The 25,579-nt window shown below is 45.8% G+C and overlaps 1 protein-coding gene across 1 annotated transcript in view; it reads left to right on the top strand.

Moving 5' to 3' along the window:
- Window positions 1-25,579, top strand: part of EVC2 (EvC ciliary complex subunit 2) — a 193,812-nt gene that overhangs the window by 3,454 nt on the left and 164,779 nt on the right. Inside the window, exons 2-3 of the mRNA XM_044282668.1 lie at window positions 3,820-3,871; window positions 16,267-16,409. Of these exons, the coding sequence (XP_044138603.1) occupies window positions 3,820-3,871; window positions 16,267-16,409 (195 nt within the window). The remainder of the gene's footprint in view (window positions 1-3,819; window positions 3,872-16,266; window positions 16,410-25,579) is intronic.

The raw sequence follows: 25,579 nt of genomic DNA on the forward strand, positions 1-25,579 counted from the left end.
CAGGCTACTCGATCAAGTGGACTAAGGTGAGTTAATTTTTATTTTTTTTAACCCCTTCATCGCTATTTTACTATGCATTCTATATTCAGAATGCTATTATTTTCCCTTATAACCATGTTATAAGGGGGAATAATACCAAACATGCGCGATTTTTCTCACGCGAGTGCAAAACGCATTACAATGTTTTGCACTCGCTCTGAAAAATCGTGGGTGTTCCCGCAACGCACCCGCACATTTTCCCGCAACGCCCGTATTAGAGAGGCCTAAGTCCCTTACTAGTTTCAGAAAAGGGGTTGTGGTGAGGGTAGGGGATGGGCCCTGTACATCCATCATCATTTACGCCAGAAACTGCCATAAATGATGACTGCAATGCATGGTAGCTCAGAGAGGGCGTAGATTTCAGACTGGTGCGCGGACTGCCGGAGGAGGAATGTCATTTATGATGAGGCATGCTTCCTCCGGCAGCGCAGGCTTCTCAAGACTGGTATAGCGCATGCCGATCTTGTAAAATCGGTGCCTTTATGTTTCCTTACAAACTCCCATGCACTAGGACAGGAGCGCTATTATGGCATCGTATAAAAATTAACCTGTAACGTGCATGAGCATCTGATATCCTGCGGTAAACAAGTGCCACCCTACGGAATCAGTAATAATACCAAGGGTGCTTTTGTTGCAGAAAAATTCAGCGATTGAAAATCGGTTCCATTCTTCTCAGGTTGTTTTAGCGGCAAGCTCATGGATTTCTGCAGACTCCATTCAGATGAATGGAACTGATTTTCTGCAACATAATCTGCCGCATATGAAGGCGCCCGAAGACTGCAGATACTTAAAACATCTTGCGTAAGAAAGACTATCAATGATCCCGGGCCGGGCCCAAGCTCTGAAAACTCCATATTCATTCTTTGTGATTTAATATTCAATTCAATTGGTAATAACTTGTGAAATTAGTTTTCAGGTCTGAGGGAAAAGCCTCCTGCTTTGGGGATTACTGCTGTATAAATTCCTTGCTGGTTATAAGCCTATAACAATACTGGCTTCATTATGTATGCGAGATTTTATCTGCTCTAATTGCAATTCAGCTTCCTGACCTAGTCTGCCAAGGTATCAATCGCAACGTTGAATTTGGAATTATTAGTCAGGGAAGATGGTTGAGATTGTGTTTAATGAAGGTCCAGCAATTTACATACAGTATACTAAGGTAATATGGTTGATGATGGAGTGTGGTTTGGAGCACTTACAAGTTCACCAACATGAAGGAAAGAGTATATCCACAGCACTGGCTGACAATGAAAGCTACAACCACCAGCATGTAACTGTAATGCCACAATATTCACTGGAACGTGACCCACCTATCACATTTTCACTGAGGACTGTAGTGAAGTGGATGATAATAACATCCCTGGTGGTGTACAGTAGTGAAGGGGTCAACCGGACCATCTAGTGAGCTGGGGAAGTGAAGAGGTTAATAATAACATCCCTGGTGGACTTGAGGAGTGAAGTGTTGATAAGAACATCCCTGGTGGTGTACAGCATTGAAGAGGTTGACAGCACCGTCTAGTGAGCTAGGGAAGTGAGAGCATTAATAATAACATCCCTGGTGGACTTGAGGAGTGAAGTGGTTGATAAAATCCCCGGTGTTGTACAGTAGTGTTGAGCGAGCATGCTCAGCCGAACACCAGTTCGGCTCGAGCATCGCTATGCTCGAGTCAGTATATTTAAATGTCATTTAGCATCTATTTGAACTCCCAACCCCTTGTACATTAGAGGCAAGGACCTTATCCACTCAGCTATAAAGCTAAATGCTAAACTGTGTCAGAAAAACCTCCATAGTAGTTTCTGATGTAGTAAGTATTCCTATTCAGCAGAAGACTTATTTTATTTCTGTGCAGGTTAACATGTAGCTGTATAGTGTAATGGTTAACATCCTTGCTTTTAATGTACAAGGTTGGGAGTTCAAATCCCGGCAGAAACATTTCAGATGCATTTATTTATATATAAATTAATATATTATTATATATAGAATATATGTAAATATATTATGGCTATAAACATCAGTAGTAGTTTCCCACATATTATGCATTTACATATATCAGAAGAACGAATATATCTACAAATATATATATATATATATATATATATATATATATATATATATTATTTTTTTTTTTATTATTATTATTACACATTTATTTTGTGCCATACATTTTTTACAATTACTAAAAATAAAGTATTAAATATATAAACTTAATCTCTATTTCTGAAATGTTTCTGCAAGGATTTGAACTCCCAACCTTGTACATTAGAGGCAAGGATGTTAACCACTACACTATACAGCAACATGTTAACCTGCACAGAAATATAAAATAAGTCTTCTGCTGAATAGGAATACTCACTACATCAGAAACTACTATGAGCCTTGAGCTTTATAGCTGAGTGGATAAGGTCCTTGCCTCTAATGTACAATGCTGGGAGTTCAAATCCTGGCAGAAACTTTTCAGAAATTAGATTTCAATACGCTGGGGTGTCCCCAAGCACTGACTCCTTATATGGCTATAGCTATATATGGAGTCAGAACAGGGACTCTAAAGCCGAACTAGAGTCCCGACACCCTCCCCTCTTCAGAGCAGAGGGTGCCTGGGGTTCTCCCATTGACTTCCATTGTGCTTGGGTGCTCTGTAGAACACACTTTGGTGCTCGCCTAACACTAGTGTACAGCATTAAAGAGGTTGACAGAACCATCTGGGGAAGGGTGTTGGTTAATAATAACATCACTGATGGTCTAGGACAGGGAAGGTGTCAATTAGCACATCCCTGGTGGTCTAGAAGCTGCTCAGACTGATACTGCATCCCCATCTATCAACCAGAGTGCGGTTCAGACAATTATTGAATAAGAGAAGAGAAACAGGATAATTTTTTTAATACTTCCTGACATCAAAATGGGCCCCCTTGCAGCTGAACAGGCTGCATAGACTATATGTCTGATAGGACTGCATAGTCAGCTAATAATCCATACCCCCTGAGCAAAGAGGACCTGAGATTGTGACTTTGGGGTTTTATAAGCTGTAAACCATAATCATCCAGATTATAACAAATAAAGGCTTGAAATATCTCGCTTTGCATGTAATGAGTTTATCTCATATGTTAGTTTCACCTTTTAAGTTGCATTACTGAAATAAATGAACTTTGCACGATATTCTAATTTTTCAAGTTTCACCTGTACTACACAACTTAAAGGAGTTGTCTCGCTTCAACAGAAGCCACTTACTAATGTATTGTGATTGTCCATATTGCCTCCTTTTCTGGCTAGATATTTCTCCATCACATTATACACTGCTCATTTCCATTGTTATGACCACCCTGGAATCCATCAGCGGTGGTCGTGCTTGCACACTATAGGGAAAGGGCTTATAGGGCTTATCTGCGTTCCCACGGTCCCGGCCACCAGAGAGGCTGGAGCTTTTTCCTATAGTGTGCAAACACGACCATCGCTGCTGGATTACACGGTGGTCAAAATCAAGGAAACGAGCAGTGTCTAATGTGATGGAAAAATGAATCCAGCCAGCAAAGGAGGGAATATGTGAGTCCCATGTAAAAGGCAACATCCTCCGAAGAGTTCATCAGTCCTTCTTATAGCCTCCCCGGGTTATAACAACAGCTAAGGTCAAAGTTGTACAAAGTATTGTATCGAAAAGTCTATTGATGTAGTCGTGGAGCAGCAGCCCTCCCCGGGATTAAATATTTCTGTGACGTCCATGTTTTGCTTTTGCTCCACTTATCCATTGTTCTCCTTGCTCTGATTGTCCTATTTTTCTTTTATAGAGATGGAATAACAGAGAAATGAGGGCTGAAGACGTACCAGCGCCTGCTACAGGTTTGTGTTCTCTTACGTCCCCTCCTTTTCTTCTGCGCATTTTGCTTTTTGTTACATTTGTGTAAGGACACAGCAGGGAATCGATGTCCAGCGTTCACAGACAATCAAAGACTCTTAAGGCCCCTTTCACACGAGCATCAGTTCTGCGTTTCGTGAAAAACATGTTCTATATTCTACGTTTTTCACGCAGCCCTGGCCCCAATAGAAGTGAATGGGGCTTCAGTGAAAAACGTATTGCATCAGCAAGCAGGTGCGCATGCAATGCGTTTTTTAACTAGTGGTCGCTAAGAGATGTTGTTTGTAAACCTTTTAGTTTTTTATCACTCGCGTGAAAAACGCATTGCACTCACGCGGAAAAAACAAAACTGAACGCAATCGCAGACAAAATTGACTGATCTTGCTTGCAAAATGGTGCGAGTTTCACTGAACGCATCCGGACCTAATCCGTCACGCTCGTGTGAAAGAGGCCTTACATGATGTATACATTCAGCTCCGGGTCCACACACAGACATTAAATACTGCGGACATGCTACGAAATAAACCAGCTATCGCATCCTTAAGCCTCATGCACACGGCCGTTGTTTTGGTCCGCATCCGAGCCGCAGTTTTGGCGGCTCGGATGCGGACCCATTCACTTCAATGATAGCACTCCGTGTGCTGACCGCATCCGTTGCTCCAATTCGTGATCCGCAAAAAATAATAATATAACTTGTCCTATACTTGTCCGCGTTTTGCGGACAAGAATAGGCAGTTATATCAATGGCAAATTGCGGAACGCACACGGGCGCCATCCGTGTTTTGCGGATCCGCGATTTGCAGACCGCAAAACACACAATGGTCGTGTGCATGAGGCCTTAAAATACACTGGACTACACCCACGCATTTTGTGCCCAGTACATTGGGGTTTTGTTTTTTCAATACCCAGAATTGTTTCTGAAGAATGTTACTATATGTTTACAAATACATAAATAGGGTACAATGGGAAATACATTGTTGCATTTTGTGCTCCCCTCCCCCTTCATTGACTCAGAATGAAACAAAGGGTTGGAGGTTGTGCTCTAGTATTAGGCTCCTAATGTATGGAGTCCTTGTTTAGGTGCCCAAATGCCATAGCTTATCCTCCGCCTCTCGTGAAGAAATTGGTGACATGTAGATTGGCGATGGATAAATGTCTGAAGGATGGTACCCCATGCAGAACTAGAGTATTGGGGTGCTCGGTCTGCTTATGCCTGTCACTGTCCATGGATTAGTTGATGGCCACAGGTTCTGCTCCAGGTTCTCCTGGAAAACCGCTTCATACAGTAGGGTAGGTGACAGGAATTTGTGGCCAGCTATGAATGACCACCCCTGTAGGACCACTCAATCCTCCTCCCAGAATGAGAGCTGCTCTCTGTTCTGCCACAGAGAAGGGGGCTCCCAATATAAGGACCCCCCTCTATGATATGCCCTAACAGAACATAAAGACATGGATTGGAACAACCCCTTTAAGGAGGCAAAGTGCTGAATCCATTTGTCCCTTTAGCTATAATGGGGAATAACTGTGTGGGAAGAGACCACATACTCACTTTTGGGGGGTCCCAGTGGTCATACCCCACTAAACAGCCATTTATTACATAGCTATTGATAATTCATCTTAGGAGAGATGACCGCAGGGCAAAAGACTCTTAGACACTGTGGTAGTTTGAAAACAGGCACAGCCATTACAGAGGACCTGTCCCCTCTACTGACATGTCTGTTTCAGCATATGGTTGTATTCGCCAGGAAATTACAATGCTGAATCATATTTTCTTACAACACTTAGTTTTGTCGTTCCTCCTTTATTCCTCCTATAAATGCATATATAAACTGACAACTTGGTGTTATCAGTTGGGGGGGGGGGGGGGGTGTGTCCTTACACCGTTTGAAACTGTACAATCTGTAGGGACACGCTCCTTTGGCAGGGGGAATGATAGTGCTCAGTTGTCAATTGTTCCATAGATTTCTAGGAGGAGTAACAGAGGAACAGCATAGTAGAGCGTTCAAAGAGAAGAGTCTCCAGAATTGTTATTTTACTAGAACAGACTTTCCTAATAGATGGCCGGTCTCCAGGATTGAGTCAGTCAGTATGTCACCCAGCTTTCAAGATTCCTGAATGACAAATCTGACTAACTACGTGGCTATAGGGAAAAGGGACGAACATCTGCCAGGACTGTTCGCGAACCGCAAGTTCGCGGCGGGTCCCATTCATACACAGATTTTCCATACAGGAATCTATTACAACTTCCTAATGGATTAACATAATTTTCTCTATATAACAACCTAAAGGGGTTATTTATTTATTTTATTTGACTCATTTATAAAGCTCATGATTAATGTAAAAATGGAAATCAGACATCTTATAGTCCATGACAATCTCTTTCTAACAAAACTAGAACCAGCCCTGTACCTCACATGATCCAGAGATCTCCACATTCATTGCTCCAGTTGTTCTGCTAGATTTATTTCAGGCTGGCAGTTCAGAGGATGTGTCCTTTCTGCTGCAGCTCTCTCCCTATCGCAGCTCAGAGGATGTGTACTTTCTGCTGCAGCTCTCTCCCTATCGCAGCTCAGAGGATGTGTACTTTCTGCTGCAGCTCTCTCCCTATCACAGCTCAGATGACATGCCATTTTTGCTGCAGCTCTCTCCCTATCACAGCTCAGGGGACATGCCATTTTTGCTGCAGCTCTCTCCCTATCACAGCTCAGGGTGTGTGTCCTTTCTGTTGCAGCTGTTTCCCTATCATAGCTCAGAGGGTGTGACCTTTCTGCTGCAGCTCTCTCCCTATCACAGCTCAGGGGATATGTCCTTTCTGCTGCAGCTCTCTCCCTATCAAAGCTCAGGGGAGTGTCCTTTCTGCTGTAGCTCTCTCCCTATCACAGCCCAGGGGAGTGTCCTTTATGATGCAGCTCTCTCCCTATCACAGCTCAGGGGACATGTCCTTTCTGCTGCAGCTCTCTCCCTATCACAGCTCAGGGTGTGTGTCTTCTCTGCTGCAGCTCTCTCCCTATCACAGCTCAGAGGACATGCCATTTTTGCTGCAGCTCTCTCCCTTTCACACCTCAGGGCGTGTGTCCTTTCTGCTGCAGCTCTCTTCCTATCACAGCTCAGGGTGTGTGTCTTCTCTGCTGCAGCTCTCTTCCTATCACAGCTCAGAGGATGTGCCCTTTCTGCTGCGGCTCTCTTCCTATCACCACTCAGGGTGTGTGTCCTTTCTGCTGCAGCTATTTTCCTATCACAGCTCAGGAGGCGTGTTCTTTCTGCTGCAGTCTCTCCCTGAAGCTGTCACATCTTTTAACAGTAAGTACTGTAAAGGGCATTTGAAGGATGGAACTGAGCACGTGCGACCACCTCAGTGAAGTGGACTGAGAAATAAGGAAAAGGAGAAACAGCAGGTGGTGCTATCCAGATCCATTTTTATTGAATAGCTCAGTGGCTTTCCTACATTTCTAATTACATGTACTGTCCTTCTGAAAGTATTTAGATCCAGGTGCTGGTTTGGAATATGTAGACTAATTTTTATGGGACAACCCCTTTGCAAGTATAGTTATTTACTGCATGCAGCAATGGATGCTGGGAGATGTGGTCACATGACTATGTGATATTATACTGGCCATGCCTGTAGCCATAATAGGAATCGATTTTTGGGGGGATCCATCAGGTATGATGCTTAGTATTACCATTTGCAATATTTTAAAAGGGTTTTCAGTTTTTTTTTTTTTTTCACTAATGACCTATCCTCTGGATAGGTCATCTGATCGGTGGGGGTCCTACACCGGGGACCCCCGCCAATCAGATGTTTGAGAAGGCACCAGCGGTAGCGCTGCGGCTTCTCTCAGCAAGCCAAGCACAGCGCCATACATTGCATAGAGGCTGAGCTTGGTATTGCAGCTCAGCCCCATTCACATGTGACCGGTGAATGGGACGTCACATGGCCTAGGAAAAGCTGCGGGAATACCGTGGCGCTACTGCCAGTGCCTGTGCCTTCTCAAACAGCTAATCGGCGGGGGTCCCGGGTGTCGGACCCCCACCGATCAGATGCTGATAACCTATGCAGAGGATAGTTCATCAGTAGTCTTGAGCAAATCGAGCTTCGTATCATAGATCCAAAGTCAATTCGTTCAAAAACTTCAATTTTAATCCTGTCTCCCCACAGCCTTAAAACGTATGGGCTGCGCGTAGGCAAAATTCGTTTAGCCCGAAGTCGTGCAAATTAATTTGGTATTCTGCTGCGTTTTCTATCTGCGTCTTTAAAAGATTTTAAAATAGGAATCCGAATTCGCTCAGTCTAAAATTCTTGGAAGACCCCTTTACTAGTAGCGTGCTATCACCAACCATAGAAGGGTTAACGTCACGGTATGAGATTCTTTACGATCCCTTTCTACTCGGCGGTGTGTTTACCCTGTCGCGGGATTTAGCCCGTGTTCTGTACACTCATAAACCAGCTTGTCAATATTTGCGGTGCGGTCGCGGCCATTGATGAGCTGGATCCGCTCTGTGTACCAGGGCTTGCGTGCACACAGGGCAGGGGAAGGCTCCGTGACGGCTGTCCGTACTGGTCAGGCGAGTGTTTGGCATCTTAGAGACCGGCGTTTGTTTGACAAGGCGTGTGCGGCTCAAGGGCTACATTAGTAACTGAGATGGCAACGCGTTAGGCGTAGGGTCATGGAGGCTGTAATTATTGACTTTGCTGGGCTGAGGAGCAACCCACAAATATTTGTGCACATTTTACATTTTTTTTCTTTTTTGGCGCTCCATAGGAACCAGGGAAACACGGCGTCTCCGCGGCCATTACTAACCGGCTTGTTAAGTGTAATTGAAGGTTCTTGACGTTCACAAAATAAAGACAAGTTAATGATAGGGTCTGAATGACAGACGCGCCTCTACAGCTCTGCTACATGTGAACTTTCCTTGTGGAAAATATCACGTCAAAATTATAGCCAAAAGCCATTTCCCCCAAGGCTTAGCTGGATATTACGGTTTTCTGACACAGCCGCAAATGATCGCATTTATTTATATTGTCTATTACATGGATGGTGAGGGATGCAAAGTGCCGCCAGGTAATGACTGGGATGCCGCAAGGAAGGGCTTGTCCAGGAAAATAGATTTATTTTCAGAAGCAGCAGCGCTCTTTTCCAGGGGACGCGTCTGGTATTGCAGTTCAGTCTCATTTAGGTGAATAGGGCTGAGCTGCAATACCTGACACAGCCTTGGGACAAGAGGGGCGCTGTTTGTGGGGAAAAAGAGCAAACTGATCCTTTAAAGCTCTGTTCACATCACCGATGTGGTTGCCGCTCACAACTGAAACTGTGAAGCAGCGCTGCATCCGTTTTTATGAGGAGACATCAGTGTCCTGTTGGACCCAATGGACTTTTGAGGGGCTCTGTTGGGGTTCACAGATCATTTTCCATCAAATGTGACCTGTGGGATCTGTGACAGAGGTTACTGATTCAGCCGTCCCGTTTTCAGATTTAAAGGGCGTGCCAGCTTTGTAAGACCCAGGTTTGTTAAAAGGGTCCCTTGATGAAAATCTAATTACAGGACCACCCCCCTCAGGGACATAGGTAGGGTTGCCACCTTTCCCAACAAAAAATACTGGGCAAGTTAAGCCACACCCCAACGGTTGTGGGGTGTTAAGTCACTGTCATACTGTGGCTCCCAATAATATGAATGCCCCCTCAGTAATATTAATGCCCCTATTAATGCAGCCCAGAATTAATTATGCCCTAATTAGTGCCCCCCAGAATCCCAGAATTAATATTGTTCCCATTAGTGTCCTCATTAGTGCCCCCCAGTAAGATTAATGTCCCCATTAGTGCCCCCCAGTAAGAATAATGCCCCCATTAGTGCCCCCCATAAGAATAACGCCCCCCATTAGTGCCCCTAGTTTGGATCTGCCAAAAAAAACTAAAAAAACACTCCCCTCCTCCATTTGCTCATGCCGCGGGGAACACTCACCGATGACTGGAAGTTCAGGACAGGGCCTGTGCTCCAGCGTGATGACGTCTCGCGTGTCCTGTCCTCTAGTCAGCAGCGCGAGCAAATGGAGGAGGTGGGAGCTTTTTTTTTGTTTTAATTAACACCACGGGGGGAGGTAAAGGCTGCACTAATGAGTGCTCCGCAATGGAAGCGTTCATTAGTAATAGTCCTTGTAGGAAAAATTACTGGCATCAGCAAAGCCACTAAAATAACCACCTTGCCAGAGAGATGCCGGCCAGCCGGCCGGGTGGCTACCCTAGACCTAAGTGAGTAGCCGTAATTAGTGGGGGAACCCCGTACAGAGACATGAAGTTGTCTGTGTAATGCCTGGAAATGCCGGTCCTCCAGAGCAGGAATTTATACGCTATGGAGATTTATCAAACTGGTGTAAAGTAGAACTGGCTTAGTAGCCCATAGCAGCCAATCAGATCCCACCTTTCATTTTGTAAAGGAGCTGTGAAAAATAAAAGGTGGAAGCTGATTGGTTGCTATGGGCTACTAAGCCAGTTCTACTTTACACCAGTTTGATAAATCTCCTCATATGTCTCTAGTCTATTGGCTTCTAAACCAGACAACACCTCTAATACGGAGGTACGGAGGGGGTCTCCGTTCAGGATTCTCCTTTCAGTCTGTGAGACCCAGCACGTCAGTGCGTTGCACATACATGCCCAGTCATTTCAATGTTTTCCTCATCCTGTGTAGGTGCTGTAATAACAGAATGATATTAGCCAGAGCAGAGCGCCCCTTTAATGTGTGTGACTAGCCCATCCTGTAACTAGCTGCTGGGATTTGCATCCCCAGCATTTCACGGTATATCAGCCGGTGGAATATCAGCTATTGTTTTACGATGGTGAATACTGTACATGCTGAAGAGCAGCCAGCATATACCCCGAGTGCAGCACTATGGGTGGGGGTTCTCCTATAGCAGTGATGGCTAACCTTGGCACTCCAGCTGTGGTAAAACTACAACTCCCAAGAGGCCCGCTTGCTTTGCTGCTCTGAGAACTCTATAGAAATAAATGGAGCATGCTGGGAGTCGTAGTTTCACCACAGCTGGAGTGCCAAGGTTAGCCATCACTGGCCTATAGGCATAGAATTTTCCCAACGTAAAGGGCCTCATTTATCAAAACTGTCTTTGTTGCCCATGGCAACCAATCAGAGCTCACCTTTAATGTTTTCAGAACACTTAAAGAAATAAAAGGGGAGTTCTGATTGGTTGCTATGGGCAACCAAAACGGTTTAACCACCTCCGGACCGCCTAATGCAGATTCGCGTTCCGGAGGTGGCAGCCCTGCGCACAGTCACGCATATATGCGTCATCTCGCGAGACGCGAGATTTCCTGTGAACGCGCGCACACAGGCGCGCGCGCTCACAGGAACGGAAGGTAAGCGAGTGGATCTCCAGCCTGCCAGCGGCGATCGCTCGCTGGCAGGCTGGAGATCCGAATTTTTTAACCCCTAACAGGTATATTAGACACTGTTTTCATAACAGCGTCTAATATACCTCCTACCTGGTCCTCTGGTGGTCCCTTTTGTTAGGATCGACCACCAGAGGACTCAGGTAGGTCAGTACAGTCGCACCAAACACCACACTACACTACACTACACCCCCCCCCGTCACTTATTAACCCCTTATAAACCCCTGATCACCCATGATCACCCCATATAAACTCCCTGATCACCCCCCTGTCATTGATCACCGCCCTGTCATTGATCACCCCCCTGTCAGGCTCCGTTCAGACGTCCGTATGATTTTTACGGATCCACGGATACATGGATCGGATCCGCAAAACGCATACGGACGTCTAAATGGAGCCTTACAGGGGGGTGATCAATGACAGGCGGGTGATCACCCATATACACTCCCTGATCACCCCCCTGTCATTGATCACCCCCCTGTCATTGATCACCCCCCTGTAAGGCTCCATTCAGACGTCCGCATGATTTTTACGGATCCATGGATACATGGATCGGATCCGCAAAACACATGCGGACGTCTGAATGGAGCCTTACAGGGGGGTGATCAATGACAGGCGGGTGATCACCCATATACACTCCCTGATCACCCCCTGTCATTGATCACCCCCCTGTAAGGCTCCATTCAGACGTCCGCATGATTTTTACGGATCCATGGATACATGGATCGGATCCGCAAAACACATGCGGACGTCTGAATGGAGCCTTACAGGGGGTGATCAATGACAGGCGGGTGATCACCCATATACACTCCCTGATCACCCCCCTGTCATTGATCACCCCCCTGTAAGGCTCCATTCAGACGTCCGCATGTGTTTTGTGGATCCGATCCATGTATCCATGGATCCGTAAAAATCATGCGGATGTCTGAATGGAGCCTTACAGGGGGGGTGATCAGTGACAGGGGGGTGATCACCCTGATCACCCCCTGTCATTGATAACCCCCCTGTAAGGCTCCATTCAGACGTCCGCATGTGTTTTGTGGATCCGATCCATGTATCCATGGATCCGTAAAAAATCATGCGGATGTCTGAATGGAGCCTTACAGGGGGGGTGATCAGTGACAGGGGGGTGATCACCCTGATCACCCCCTGTCATTGACAACCCCCCTGTAAGGCTCCATTCAGACGTCCGCATGTGTTTTGTGGATCCGATCCATGTATCCATGGATCCGTAAAAAATCATGCGGATGTCTGAATGGAGCCTTACAGGGGGGGTGATCAGTGACAGGGGGGTGATCACCCTGATCACCCTGATCACCCCCTGTCATTGATAACCCCCCTGTAAGGCTCCATTCAGACGTCCGCATGTGTTTTGTGGATCCGATCCATGGATCCGTAAAAAATCATGCGGATGTCTGAATGGATCCTTACAGGGGGGTGATCAGTGACAGGGGGGTGATCACCCTGATCACCCCCTGTCATTGATAACCCCCCTGTAAGGCTCCATTCAGACGTCCGCATGTGTTTTGTGGATCCGATCCATGTATCCATGGATCCGTAAAAAATCATGCGGATGTCTGAATGGAGCCTTACAGGGGGGGTGATCTGTGACAGGGGGGTGATCCGGGAGTCTATATGGGTGATTACCCCCCTGTCATTGATCACCCCCCTGTCATTGATCACCCCCCCCCCCTGTAAGGCTCCATTCAGACATTTTTTTTGGCACAAGTTAGCGGAAATTTTTTGTTTGTTTTTGTTTTTTCTTACTAAGTCTCATATTCTACTAACTTGTGTCAAAAAATAAAATCTCACATGAACTCGCCATACCCCTCACGGAATCCAAATGCGTAAACATTTTTAGACATTTATATTCCAGACTTCTTCTCACGCTTTAGGGCCCCTAAAAAGCCAGGGCAGTATAAATACCCCACATGTGACCCCATTTCGGAAAGAAGACACCCCAAGGTATTCGCTGAGGGGCATATTGAGTCCATGAAAGATTGAAATTTTTGTCCTAAGTTAGCGGAAAGTGAGACTTTGTGAGAAAAAAAACAAAAAAATCAATTTCCGCTAACTTATGCAAAAAATAAAAAATTTCTAGGAACTCGCCAGGCCCCTCATTGAATACCTTGGGGTGTCTTCTTTCCAAAGTGGGGTCACATGTGGGGTATTTATACTGCCCTGGCTTTTTAGGGGCCCGAAAGTGTGAGAAGAAGTCTGGGATCCAAATGTCTAAAAATGCCCTCCTAAAAGGAATTTGGGCCCCTTTGCGCATCTAGGCTGCAAAAAAGTGTGACACATCTGGTATCGCCGTACTCAGGAGAAGTTGGGCAATGTGTTTTGGGGTGTCATTTTACATATACCCATGCTGGGTGAGAAAAATATCTTGGTCAAATGCCAACTTTGTATAAAAAAATAGGAAAAGTTGTCTTTTGCCAAGATATTTCTCTCATCCAGCATGGGTATATGTAAAATGACACCCCAAAACACATTCCCCAACTTCTCCTGAGTACGGCGATACCACATGTGTGACACTTTTTTGCTGCCAAGGTGGGCAAAGGGGCACATATTCCAAAGTGCACCTTTCAGATTTTGCAGGCCATTTTTTACACATTTTGATTGCAAGGTACTTCTCACACATTTGGGCCCCTAAATTGCCAGGGCAGTATAACTACGCCACAAGTGACCCCATTTTGGAAAGAAGACACCCCAAGGTATTCCGTAAGGGGCATGGCGAGTTCCTAGAATTTTTTATTTTTTGTCGCAAGTTAGTGGAATATGAGACTTTGTAAGAAAAAAATAAAAAAATAAAATCATCATCATTTTCCGCTAACTTGTGACAAAAAATAAAAAGTTCTATGAACTCACTATGCCCATCAGCGAATACCTTAGGGTGTCTACTTTCCGAAATGGGGTCATTTGTGGGGGTTTTCTACTGTTTGGGAATTGTAGAACCTCAGGAATCATGACAGGTGCTCAGAAAGTCAGAGCTGTTTCAAAAAGTGGAAATTCACATTTTTGTACCATAGTTTGTAAATGCTATAACTTTTACCCAAACCATTTTTTTTTTGCCCAAACATTTTTTTTTTATCAAAGACATGTAGAACAATAAATGTGGCGAAAAATTTATATATGGATGTCGTTTTTTTTTGCAAAATTTTACAGCTGAAAGTGAAAAATGTCATTTTTTTGCAAAAAAATCGTTACATTTTGATTAATAACAAAAAAAGTAAAAATGTCAGCAGCAATAAAATACCACCAAATGAAAGCTCCATTAGTGAGAAGAAAAGGAGGTAAAATTCATTTGGGTGGTAAGTTGCATGACCGAGCGATAAACGGTGAAAGGAGTGTAGTGCCGAAGTGTAAAAAGTGCTCTGGTCATGAAGGGGGTTTCACCTAGCGGGGCTGAAGTGGTTAATAAATCAGGCCCAATGTGATTCTAGAGTTCTGATTGGTTGCTAAGGGCTACACTGATGCTTTTTGTTTGAGCAGTTTATGCTTAAAAGGGTCCTCCGATCCCAAGGCAAATATAATTAAGGGCTGGAATGTGTTAAACATATCCACCCATCTATTCACCACTACTGTTCCAGCGCTGAGGGTCCCGTCTCGGCTGCTTTCAGTCCCCTATGGACTGGAGGCGTGACATCTCATCTGTAGTCACGTGCACTGCTCAGCGGGGGCATGTGCAATGAGCAGGACCGTGGTACGGTGGCCAACTATGCAGTGGGTCAGGATAGATGTATATAAGTCTATGGTTTGTTCGTGACGCCAATTGCAATGTGCGCAGGGTACTGTTGCAGGGCCCTTTAAGATGTAATAACTCACGTACCAGGTGAGGAATGCCAGAGGGGGATAATGTCTCTGTGTAATGTCAACGGTGTCTCCTACCTTGGTACGGCTGGACTCCTGGATCCTGGCTCACTTGCAATAAATTGAGTGTTGCTAGTAGGAGTAATTGAGGAACTTGGTATCCAGACTTGTAATATAATTCAAACTTGTCTTTACTTAATGCAGCATAAATCCATACGAGTTACAGCAATAGTCTTGGGTCCCAGCAGGTATTGGCAATATGTGGCAGGGATCAATATCTCTTCTGCTTCTGATCATATGCCCGGAGAATATGGCAGGTATCTATCTTCTGCTCTGTCTCTCTTCTGCTTGGTATGGGCCTGACTAGCTGAGGAGGAATTTGGCTTCTCCTGGACTCTGGATATGTACTCACAGCTTGGCTCACAGGGAATGCTTCTTTCTGGAGGACTGGAGATGGCTGCTTGCTTGTCAACCAGCTGAGGCTGAAGGGCTCAGGCTGGGAATGTTCTCTGGTCTCAACCGAGACAGGGTCCTGGCTTGGGATCCCTAGGACTGGGAGCTCCTACTAACACAACCTTCCCCTAGTTGGGGGGCTGGTACACTAACTAGAACTTCCTTTTCCTCCCCATGAGACAGGACATGGGACTGGCCCACTTCTGCTCACAGAGGGGGGACTAAACTGGAATGTACTATTCCAGTTTAGCAATACTAAACTGTCTAAGGTCCTGCTACATATCGCTGCCACCTGCTGGTGCACATGGAAATTACAGCATAATATATAGAACAGGCCTAGAAAATACATATAATGACAATAAATCATACAGACGGACAATACACATACACTTAACATGTGGTAGCGGGGAAAAAGAGTTTGGTAACAGAACTCCGGGATGTTACACATGTCCCCGAGTGCCACGTGGCTGAAGAGGCTCAGCAGTCAGCGAATGGTTGCAGTGATGACGGACAGGACAAACGAGAGGCAGTGAACAAGTGAGTGGATTTCTCTCTGTATTCCAGCCATTAATTAATGTTGCCATGGGGGGTTGGAGAACCCCTTTAAAGCCAATGTTGCGTTACAGGGCGTACAAGACTGAAATAACTAAAACATTACAGATTTTTTATTTTTTTTGTCTGTGGTAATGAAAGTGTCTCTTTCTTTTATATTTTCCCAGATCAGAAATTGATGCCAAATGAGACATTAGACTTAATTCTAAACCCGCCATCCGCATCTGATCACTTGTGGACCCCGACCGTTCCTGTTTTAACGCCATGGATGAAAAGAAGGCAATTCAAACGAGCGGCAGTGGCCCTCAAAGTATGTAAAGGCTTTTAAAGGGGAAGGGCCTGTCACCTCTCCGCACATCTGTTATTAAAGGGGTTTTCCATACGTTTTTTTTTTTTACTGATGACCTATCTTCAGCACACCTGGGACGCCCGCCGATCAGCCACTTGAGAAGGCACTGGAGCTCACAGTTGCGCCACATCCTTCTCCGTGCTCGCCAAGCACAGCGCCGTACATTGTATAGTGGCTGTGCTTGGTATTGCGCTCAGCCCAATTCACTTCAATAGGACTGATCTGCGCCTAGGCCGTGTGACTAATCGCCGTTGCCTTCTCAAACAACTGATCGTCGGGGGTCCCGGGTGTAGGACCTCCACCGATCAGATACTGATGACCTATCCTGAGGATAAGTACTTGGAAAACCCCTTTATTTATAAAACCGCCTAAAAGAAAATCTGTCTTTGTTGTCCAACCAATCATAACACAGCTTTAATTTTTTCAAAAGCGGAAATTGGTTGCCATGGGCAACTTTTAGACAGTTTCATTAATGTTCCCAGTTAATGATCTTAGGGCTTCTTTTGCTTAGATTGTTCCATTTTGTCATTCCTCTATTATTCCTCCTGGTGATGCATTAAAGGGGTCGTGCCAAGTATGAAAGTCTTCCCCTATCCACAGGATAGGGAAAACGAACTGATTGATGGGGGTCCGACTGCTGGGACCTCCTCCCATCCCAAAAACTAGGATCCCATATTCATCTCCTGATGGAACGGCAGGCCGAGCATGCACCCTGCCACTCCATTCATTCTCTATGGGAGATAGGCAAGCACTAGGCTGTCTCAGGCAGTCCCATAGAGTTGAATGGACTAGATTGGCTTGTTCCCCAGTGTTCAGACCCCCACCAATGAGACACTTACCCCCTATGCTGCGGATAGGGGATACGTTGTTATTTAATGGTACAATCCCTTTAATGATAACATAGGATGGCACAATAGAATACATAGGTCTCAACATTTAAGCCCACCCCATGACTGCCCTGAAACATCCAGGAAATGCTCATAAACAACCCACTTTAGGGGTAAATTTGCACAAGCCCCACACCTTTTCCAGTAGGACCTGCCACTCTCTGGTGATTGTTGGCAGCTAGGAGAATTTCTTAAAGCAGACATGTCCGGAGAGCCGACAGGTATCTCAATATTGACTGACATCAGGGCTTTTTTTCTCAGAGAAAAGGTGGTGGAACTCACCCCCCCGCCCCTGGCCACGCCCCTACCCACCCCTAGGACTGCCCCCTAAAACCGTCCCTTTAGAGAACAGGGATGCAAGTAAAATTTGGGGGGGGGGGGGGGGTATAAAAGTCCAGCCCAGTAAAGAAACCCCCCAGATGGGGATGGCACTGTTAATGGGGGATCTGGGGATGGCACGGTTAATGGGTGATCTGGGGATGGCACTGTTATGGGGTGGAGGATCTAGGGATGGCACTGTTATGGGGGATCTGTGGATGGCATCCACAGATCCCCCATCCTATAACAGTGCCATCCACAGACCCCCCCCCCATCCTATAACAGTGCCATCCGCAGACCCCCCCCATCCTATAACAGTGCCATCCACAGACCCCCCCATCCTATAACAGTGCCATCCACAGACCCCCCCCCCATAACAGTGACATCCACAGACCCCCCATTGCCGCTCCAGTACAGTTATAAAATGTATAATTCAATTAATAATGATTCATGCTGCCCCCTCTGTAGTATAACATTCAATATATCCTACTCACAGGGCTACTGTTATATCGTAATGCAGGCCGGCCGAGCAGACGAGCGGCAGCGTGACTGACTGACGTCACGTGCCTGCGCCGCCTGCTTCATTCATAAAGTAGGCCGGGCAGGCACGTGACGTCAGTCAGTCACGCTGCCAGTCGTCTGCATTACGATATAACAGTATCCCTGTGAGTAGGATATATTGAATGTTATACTACAGAGGGGGCAGCATGAATCATTATTAATTGAATGACACATTTTATAACTGTACTGGAGCGGCAGGGCCGGAGCACAGTGAACGCACCGGCCCCCAGCTCCTCCTCCCAGTCCCTCCCCGCTGATACATCGCAGCCTGCGATGCTGGAGCATGGCAGGCTGCGATGTCAAAAGGTGGCGAAACGCCGTTCCGGTGCGTTCCGCCAGAAAAAAAGCCCCGACTGATATAACATTTGAATCCCGAATCTTGTGAAGTTCTAAGCCCTGTCCTCGTTCTGTTGGTAACGTCTCTTTTAATGCAAATTTTCCCCACGCCTCCACAACAGCACCACCTGGAGGATAACCCGCCTTCTCAGGGACAGGAAACAACTGTGAGATCAGCCAATAAAAGGCCCCCTCCCTCTTACCTTCTCCAGTTGTTTCCTGTCCCTCTGAAGGCGGGATCGTGGATCAGCTGGAGCGCAGGGCCTTTGGTTTGTTAACTCGGCTAGTCCGGTGGGCCGCTGCAGGAGGAGGGGTCGTGGAGCAAGGCGGATCGCTCCTCCCTCCTCTTGATGTAAGTCCGGCGTGTTCCGGCAACCCCGGGCATCTTTTTTGCGTTCCTGGAATAGGAACCGTTGAGGCACTAGAAGGGGGCGTTCCTATGGGCCAGGGAGCGCTCCCGTTTTAGCACACGCGAATGTTGACGTTGTAACGCAGGGCGCGACGTGAAGCGCGCTGATGTCATCGTGCAACCAGGAAGTGGATTTAAAAAAGCAGAACGCGGGTTACACATGTTCTCCTTTTTATGGTTGACACAGATTGATTCCTGCTGGCAGTATGTCTCTGCAAGGGGAAAGTGATACCGCCCGCAAATCCACTGATGCCTCCAGGCCCTCTAGCTTGGGGAGAGAAAGCATTAAAGGGGAACCGTCCCAAAGGAAGAAATGTGCTATATGCAAAAAGGCTCTCTCTGCCTCTTCCAAAAAATCTCTGTGCCCAAGGTGTATTAATAGGGTAGTCTCTGAAGAAACTCTCTCCCTGGTAGACAGCTTTAAGAACCATGATTAAAGGGAACCTGTCACCGGGATTTTGTGTATAGAGCTGAGGACATGGGTTGCTAGATGGTCTCTAGCACATCCGCAATACCCAGTCCCCATAGCTCTGTGTGCTTTTGTTGTGTATAAAAAACCGATTTGATACATATGCAAATGAACCTGAGATGAGTCCTGTCCCTGATTCATCTCACGAACAGGACTCATCTCAGGTTAATTTGCATATGTATCAAATCAGGTTTTTTACGCAATAAAAGCACACAGAGCTATGGGGACTGGGTATTGCGGATGTGCTAGCGGCCATCTAGAAACCCATGTCCTCAGCTCTATACACAAAATCCCGGTGACAGGTTCCCTTTAAAGAGGAAGTAGGAGCAGCAGTTGATGCGAAACTTTCGGCCTGCCCCCCAGAGCCTCAACTTCAAATACCCCTACTCCGGAAGATCAGGCGTCTGACCTTGATGAGGGGGAAGTTTCTTCTGATACAGACTCTAACGTCTCAGGAAATGCTCCAGGTCGTCTGCTGTCTATTGAGGAGACTGAATATCTCTTAAAAACTATCAGAGCTACGATAAATTTGGAAGAACCCAGAGATCCTCTTTCGCAGTTTGGTTGAGGTCATGGTCAGGAGAAACTGCGTCTAAAAATAGGTTATGGTCCCTACCATGTGAAGGTGATCGGGTGTTTGGCACTGCATTAGACAACATTATGGAGAAAGCCTCGGACAGAAAAAAGGGGTTTCCTAGGGAGTCCAAATTCTTCCACCAAAGGAGCTCCTTTCGCCCCCAAAGATGTGCTAGATTTGACCCAAAGAGAAAGGAACCCAGTACTTCCTGGCAGTCGTCTAAAGGGAAAAATAAAGGCTTCTTGTTTAATCCAGACAAAACCTCACATCCTTCCTCCCAATGATGCCAGAAGTCCGGTCGGGGGAAGGCTAAAACACTATCATTCAGCCTGGGGAAAAATGAATGCCTCCCCTTGGGTACTCTCGACCATCAGGGACTGTTACCGCTTGGAATTCCTGCAGATCCCTCCAGACAAATATCTGGAAAATTCAAAACGAACCGGAGAAAATCAAGAAGCGATGGAACAGCAGATCGCTTTGCTTTTACAGAAAAGGGCCATTGTACGAGTCCCGTTGGAGGAACAAGGAAAGGGGTTTTAGTCTTCAAAATTCCTAGTCTTATCGAGCAATAATAAATCTGAAGTATCTAAACAGATACATGATATACAAAAGATTCAAGATGGAATCAATAAAGTCCGTAGTCAACCTTCTATCAAAAGAGTGCTTTATGATCACAATCGACCTCTCAGATGCCTATTACCATGTTCTAATTCACAAGGATTATCAGAAATATTTTAATGACCGTATGGTTCCAAGGAAGTTTACATCACTTCCAGTTTCAGGTTCTGCCGTTCGGTATATGTTTGGTACCAACATTTTGGCGGAGGTAACAAAATTCTTTCATCTGGCAGGAATATTACTGATACCTTTATCTGGACGACTTCTTGATTGCGGCAACAACAGAGAGTCACCTACGACCACATTTGCAGACAGTATCAGACACCATCTCAGATCTGGGCTGGATAATGAACTTGGAGAAATCTTGTCTTCTTCCCACACAAGAAAGAATATTCCTGGGAGTACTGTTAGTCTCCCGCCAGATGTCTTCCTTTCTGCCAGTCCAGAAAAGAGAGAATTTAATCCAGAGAATTCAGAAATTTCAATGGCAGAAGATATCCTAAATCAGGGAGATAATGACAGTGCTAGGTCTCATGACGTCCACCATTCCATCTGTGAAGAGGTCTCAAGCCTATTCGAGGGCCCTTCAGGCGTTCCTGTTAAAAGCATGGGACAAGAAGCAGACCTCATGAAGCAAAAAAGTAAAAATTCCATCAGAAGTAAAGATCATCATCTGTTGATTCAGTATCTTGGACTTAATCGGGGGAAGGCAGCTAGTAAGGCATCCATTGCTTGGTGGATTAAGTCTTGTGTTATTCTTTCTTACAAAAAAGAGCGGATTTCTCCTCCTCCTATGCTGAAGGCTCATTCCACCAGAACATTGGCGGCTTTTTGGGCTGAGGTAGCCTCGGCTTCTATTGAGTAAATTTGTCAGGCTGCCACCTGGTCGAACCCTGGTACTTTCTTTAAGCACTATAAGTTGGATGTCTGGGCCAGCAAGGACATATCTTTCGGTAGAAAGGTTTTGTCTGCGGTTGTACCCACCTAAATTGTTACTCTGTTATTCCTCCAGTTGTGGAGGCGGGGGGAAAAGATGATAATTACTTACCGGTAATTTGATTTTCCTTTAGCCACCACAACGGCACGGGGAATTCCCACCCAGTGCTCTTTACACAAGAAGTTTCTGTTATTTATGCAACTGGATCAAGTTATAGTCTTGTTATATTGTTGAACTTTATTAAATTGTGAGAGCTACTTCTGAGTCCTCAACGGTTCCTATTCCAGGAACGCAAAAAAGATGCCCGGGGTTACCGGAACACGCCGGACTTACACGAGAGGAGGGAGGAGCGATCCGCCTTGCTCTACAACCCCTCCTCCTGCAGCGGCCCTCCGGACTAGACAGGTTAACAAACCAAAGACCTTGCGCTCCAGCTAATCCACGATCCCGCCTTCAGAGGGACAGGAAACAACTGGAGAAGGTAAGAGGGAGAGGGCCTTTTATTGGCTGATCTCACAGTTGTTTCCTGTCCCTGAGAAGACGGGTTATCCTCCAGGTGGTGCTGTTGTGGAGGCTAAAGGAAAATCAAATTACCAGTAAAAGTAATTATCATCTTTACAATACCCTGCCCCTGATGTTTCACTCCCACTTCTGGGTAAACCTCCATTGTATGTGCAGTACCCAGGGGTGCATCTAGCCTTTCTGCTGCCTGAGGCGAAAACTGAAATGATGCCCGCCATGCCAAATTCTCAACGTAACCCCTTACCTCCACCCCTACTGTTAAAGCCATAATTGGAAATCATTACATATAGTGCTATAAAACATATAGGTTGATATAGAGCAACATACCTCTTACATCCAGTGACGTCTCCTCTGATGTAGACGTTCCCTTTTCTTATCTTCTCCATTCAGACCAGACCGCCATGATGATTTTTTTCAGCCTTCTCTTGTTTCTGCAGAGTTTGTCACGCAGACATCTTAGTTTCCTACTTTTCCATCCTCCTCCCCACCTTCTTAACACCCCATCCTGCCACCCCTAATATTATGTCAACTGTGCTCCCCAATACTATACTGCAGAGACATTCCCCCTGAAAATACTAGTAGCACACAGATAGTGCCCTCTTCAGCAATTACTGGCACACAAGGCCCTAAAAAATAACAGTGCCCAGCAAATACTGCCCCTGACACTTATAGTGCTGTAAACAGTGTCCTAAGCTGATACTGTGCCAGGGTTCCCCCTCACTGTAACAGTCCTCCAATAGTAATAATTCTCTGCCAGAATGCACTATGTGGTAACAGTGCCCCCCAATAGAAGTGATGTCCCTTATTTTGCCCCAGAAGTAATAATACCCCATAGTGCCCATACTAGTAATCATGTTCCTCGTAGTCCCCCAGTAGTAATAATTCATCCCATAATGTGTGCTTTTACAAAAAATACCCCCTTACAATGTGGGGCAGTACCAAAATGCTCCCTTATAACGTGTGCCAGTACAAAAAATACCCCCTTATATGTACCAGTACAAAACATGCTCCCTTTTAGTGCCCCTCAGTAGAACAAATGTCCCCATAGTGGCCCCTAATAATCTGTTCCAGTACAAAAATGCCCCTTTTTAGAGCCCCAAATGTCCCAATAGTGCTTCCCCCAGTTTCAAAATAATGCCCACCCCCCATTGTGGCGCAACAGCATGCTACAAAATATAAATAATAAACTGAAATACTTACCTCCATTCTGCTGTCAGAAATAGTTTAGACCTCTTCTGGTCTGTGCCCTAAGCTAAGCTGTATGCAGCCCGGTTAGGCAGCGCGATGATGATGACACGGCCTCTAATAGGCTACAGGCACTAGTACTAAATCCTATTAGAGCGAACGGTAGGGCAGGGAGACATTGCTCCCATGCTCATCGCAGCATTCAACTGTATCACTGACCTGAGAACAGCGATACAGTTGAATATGCAGAGATGAATGGTTCCACAATGAAAGCACTCATTGCCCAAGGCCTTTTTGCTGCCCCCCCACTTGTCCCTACCTGGTGCTGCCTGAGGCAATCGCCTCACCTCACCTCATTGGTGGTGCACCCCTGGCAGTACCCAAGACATGGGGGTATCTTCAGATATTTTATATGTATTGTAATGTTATGTTTAGGCCATGTATTCCAGCAAGAGGAGGCAAGGTTGGCAGGAACAGGGCTAACCACCTTGTTCCTCTTCTCTTGGTAGGAGTGGGCTGTTCCTGCTTCTTTGGGAGGGATAGTTAGAGTCCATACAGCAAAGAGATAGGAAGCACATGCTAAAGCTCCTTCTCCAAGGGACCGTATCTAGGAGATTGCCACAATCAAGTACAGTGCTTCCAAGAACCTGCAGAAGTCTAGACAGCAGAATGATCAACAAAATTATTGCTTTACAGATCCTGCTGCTGGTGAGGGACTACAGCTCAGACACCCATCACCTAGAATATCCACCAGACCAGACCAACTCTAAGCCTGTATCTCACAGTAGACTCCTATATCCTACTAGTGCCATTTAAATTACCCTTCAACCAGCCGCCATAAATCTTAATTTTGTGTCAGAATCTGCAATTTGTACCTTCCACTGCCGGATGTGCTACAAGTTATATTTTGCACTAAGTAAAGTGAGACTTTTATACTTTTACTTCCGGCCTGATTCTTCAGATCACCTTTCCACTGCACCGATCCCCAGGAAGCAATGGCCTGAGAAAGTACACTGTGAAACAACACTCATCATGGCCACTACCACTCCCATCATCTGCACCAGCTCCTCAGGAGTCTCTCTGAATATATAGCCAGCCAGTAAATCGGGTCATCTGCAAGTGACACGTGAGGTCTCTGTGCTACCCCGATGTTCTCCGCTTCTTCCCAAAGTCTTGTTCAGCGATTCTACATTTTTGCTTTTTTCTTCTCCTTACATTCATGTTAAAATAATGTGCATTCTTGTCACAGCAAATTATTTGTGTTCTCGTCAAAGGAAATCAATAACTAATTTTCTGCTGCTCTCTTACACGGGTAGTTGAGCAGCTGCTCTTAAAATGTGAATATTTGCGCTGTGGAGTTGGCTCGGTGCTGAGGGGGGTTTCACTACTAGAAGCACTGCATTAAACTGAATGTGAATCACGGACTGTGCAGTAGCTGCGACCATAAAACTGTCATGGGATGGACTACAGTATACAGACACCTTTTTCTGAGCCCAAAAGTTAAAGTAACTCCTTGTATCTAGAAAAGAGGGCTACGGGAGTCAAGCAAAGTAGGTGCCCCCGCCCATTGCTATTTTGATATACAGCCAACATAATACTACCATAGGGTGTAGTGTCAAAAATAAAGCCAGCATCATACCATAATACTGCTATATAGCTCACATGTCCCAAACAATATCACCACACACTGCTAAATAATACTTGATGGTTTTGGCTTGCTCTTCAGGCTCCTGTCCTGATGGATCCTCAGGACGCGGGCCAATTGCTCACTTACCCTCCCTCCACAAATGAGCCCTGTCCATCTTTCTACCTGTTAGAACTATACAGCATTAAGGGGGTTTTCCACCTTTTATGATGACCTATCTTCACAATAGGCTATCTCTGGCTGATTGATGCGGGTCTGACACCCTGCCGGTTCAAGTCAATGACGGGGATGTGGGGTGTCGGACCCCTGCTGTTCAGCTAGTGATAGGCCATAACTTAATAAAAGGTGGACAGCCCCTACAATGGAAAACATTAATACAAAATCCTATAGGACTGGGTGCCAATCATGAATATTGGTCTCATAAATGGTTTCACTGGCCAGGGTGGTCATTTACTCCTTGTTAGGACATCTCCTTAAATAATTTACCCCTGTGCAGGGTAAGGGAAGCAAAAAAGCACCTAAGTGCTATTTGGACATGGGATGGCGGCCGTATCTGGGGCAATCCAGCGGTAACTGCCGGTTTACATTTATCTAAAGTTAGTGCCCTCTATTCTTTCGTCTATGAGCAGCTTTTTTTCTTTATTGCCCCTTAGACTTGAGGTTATAA

Source organism: Bufo gargarizans, chromosome 1 (assembly GCF_014858855.1).
Source record: "Bufo gargarizans isolate SCDJY-AF-19 chromosome 1, ASM1485885v1, whole genome shotgun sequence".
NCBI lineage: Eukaryota > Metazoa > Chordata > Amphibia > Anura > Bufonidae > Bufo > Bufo gargarizans.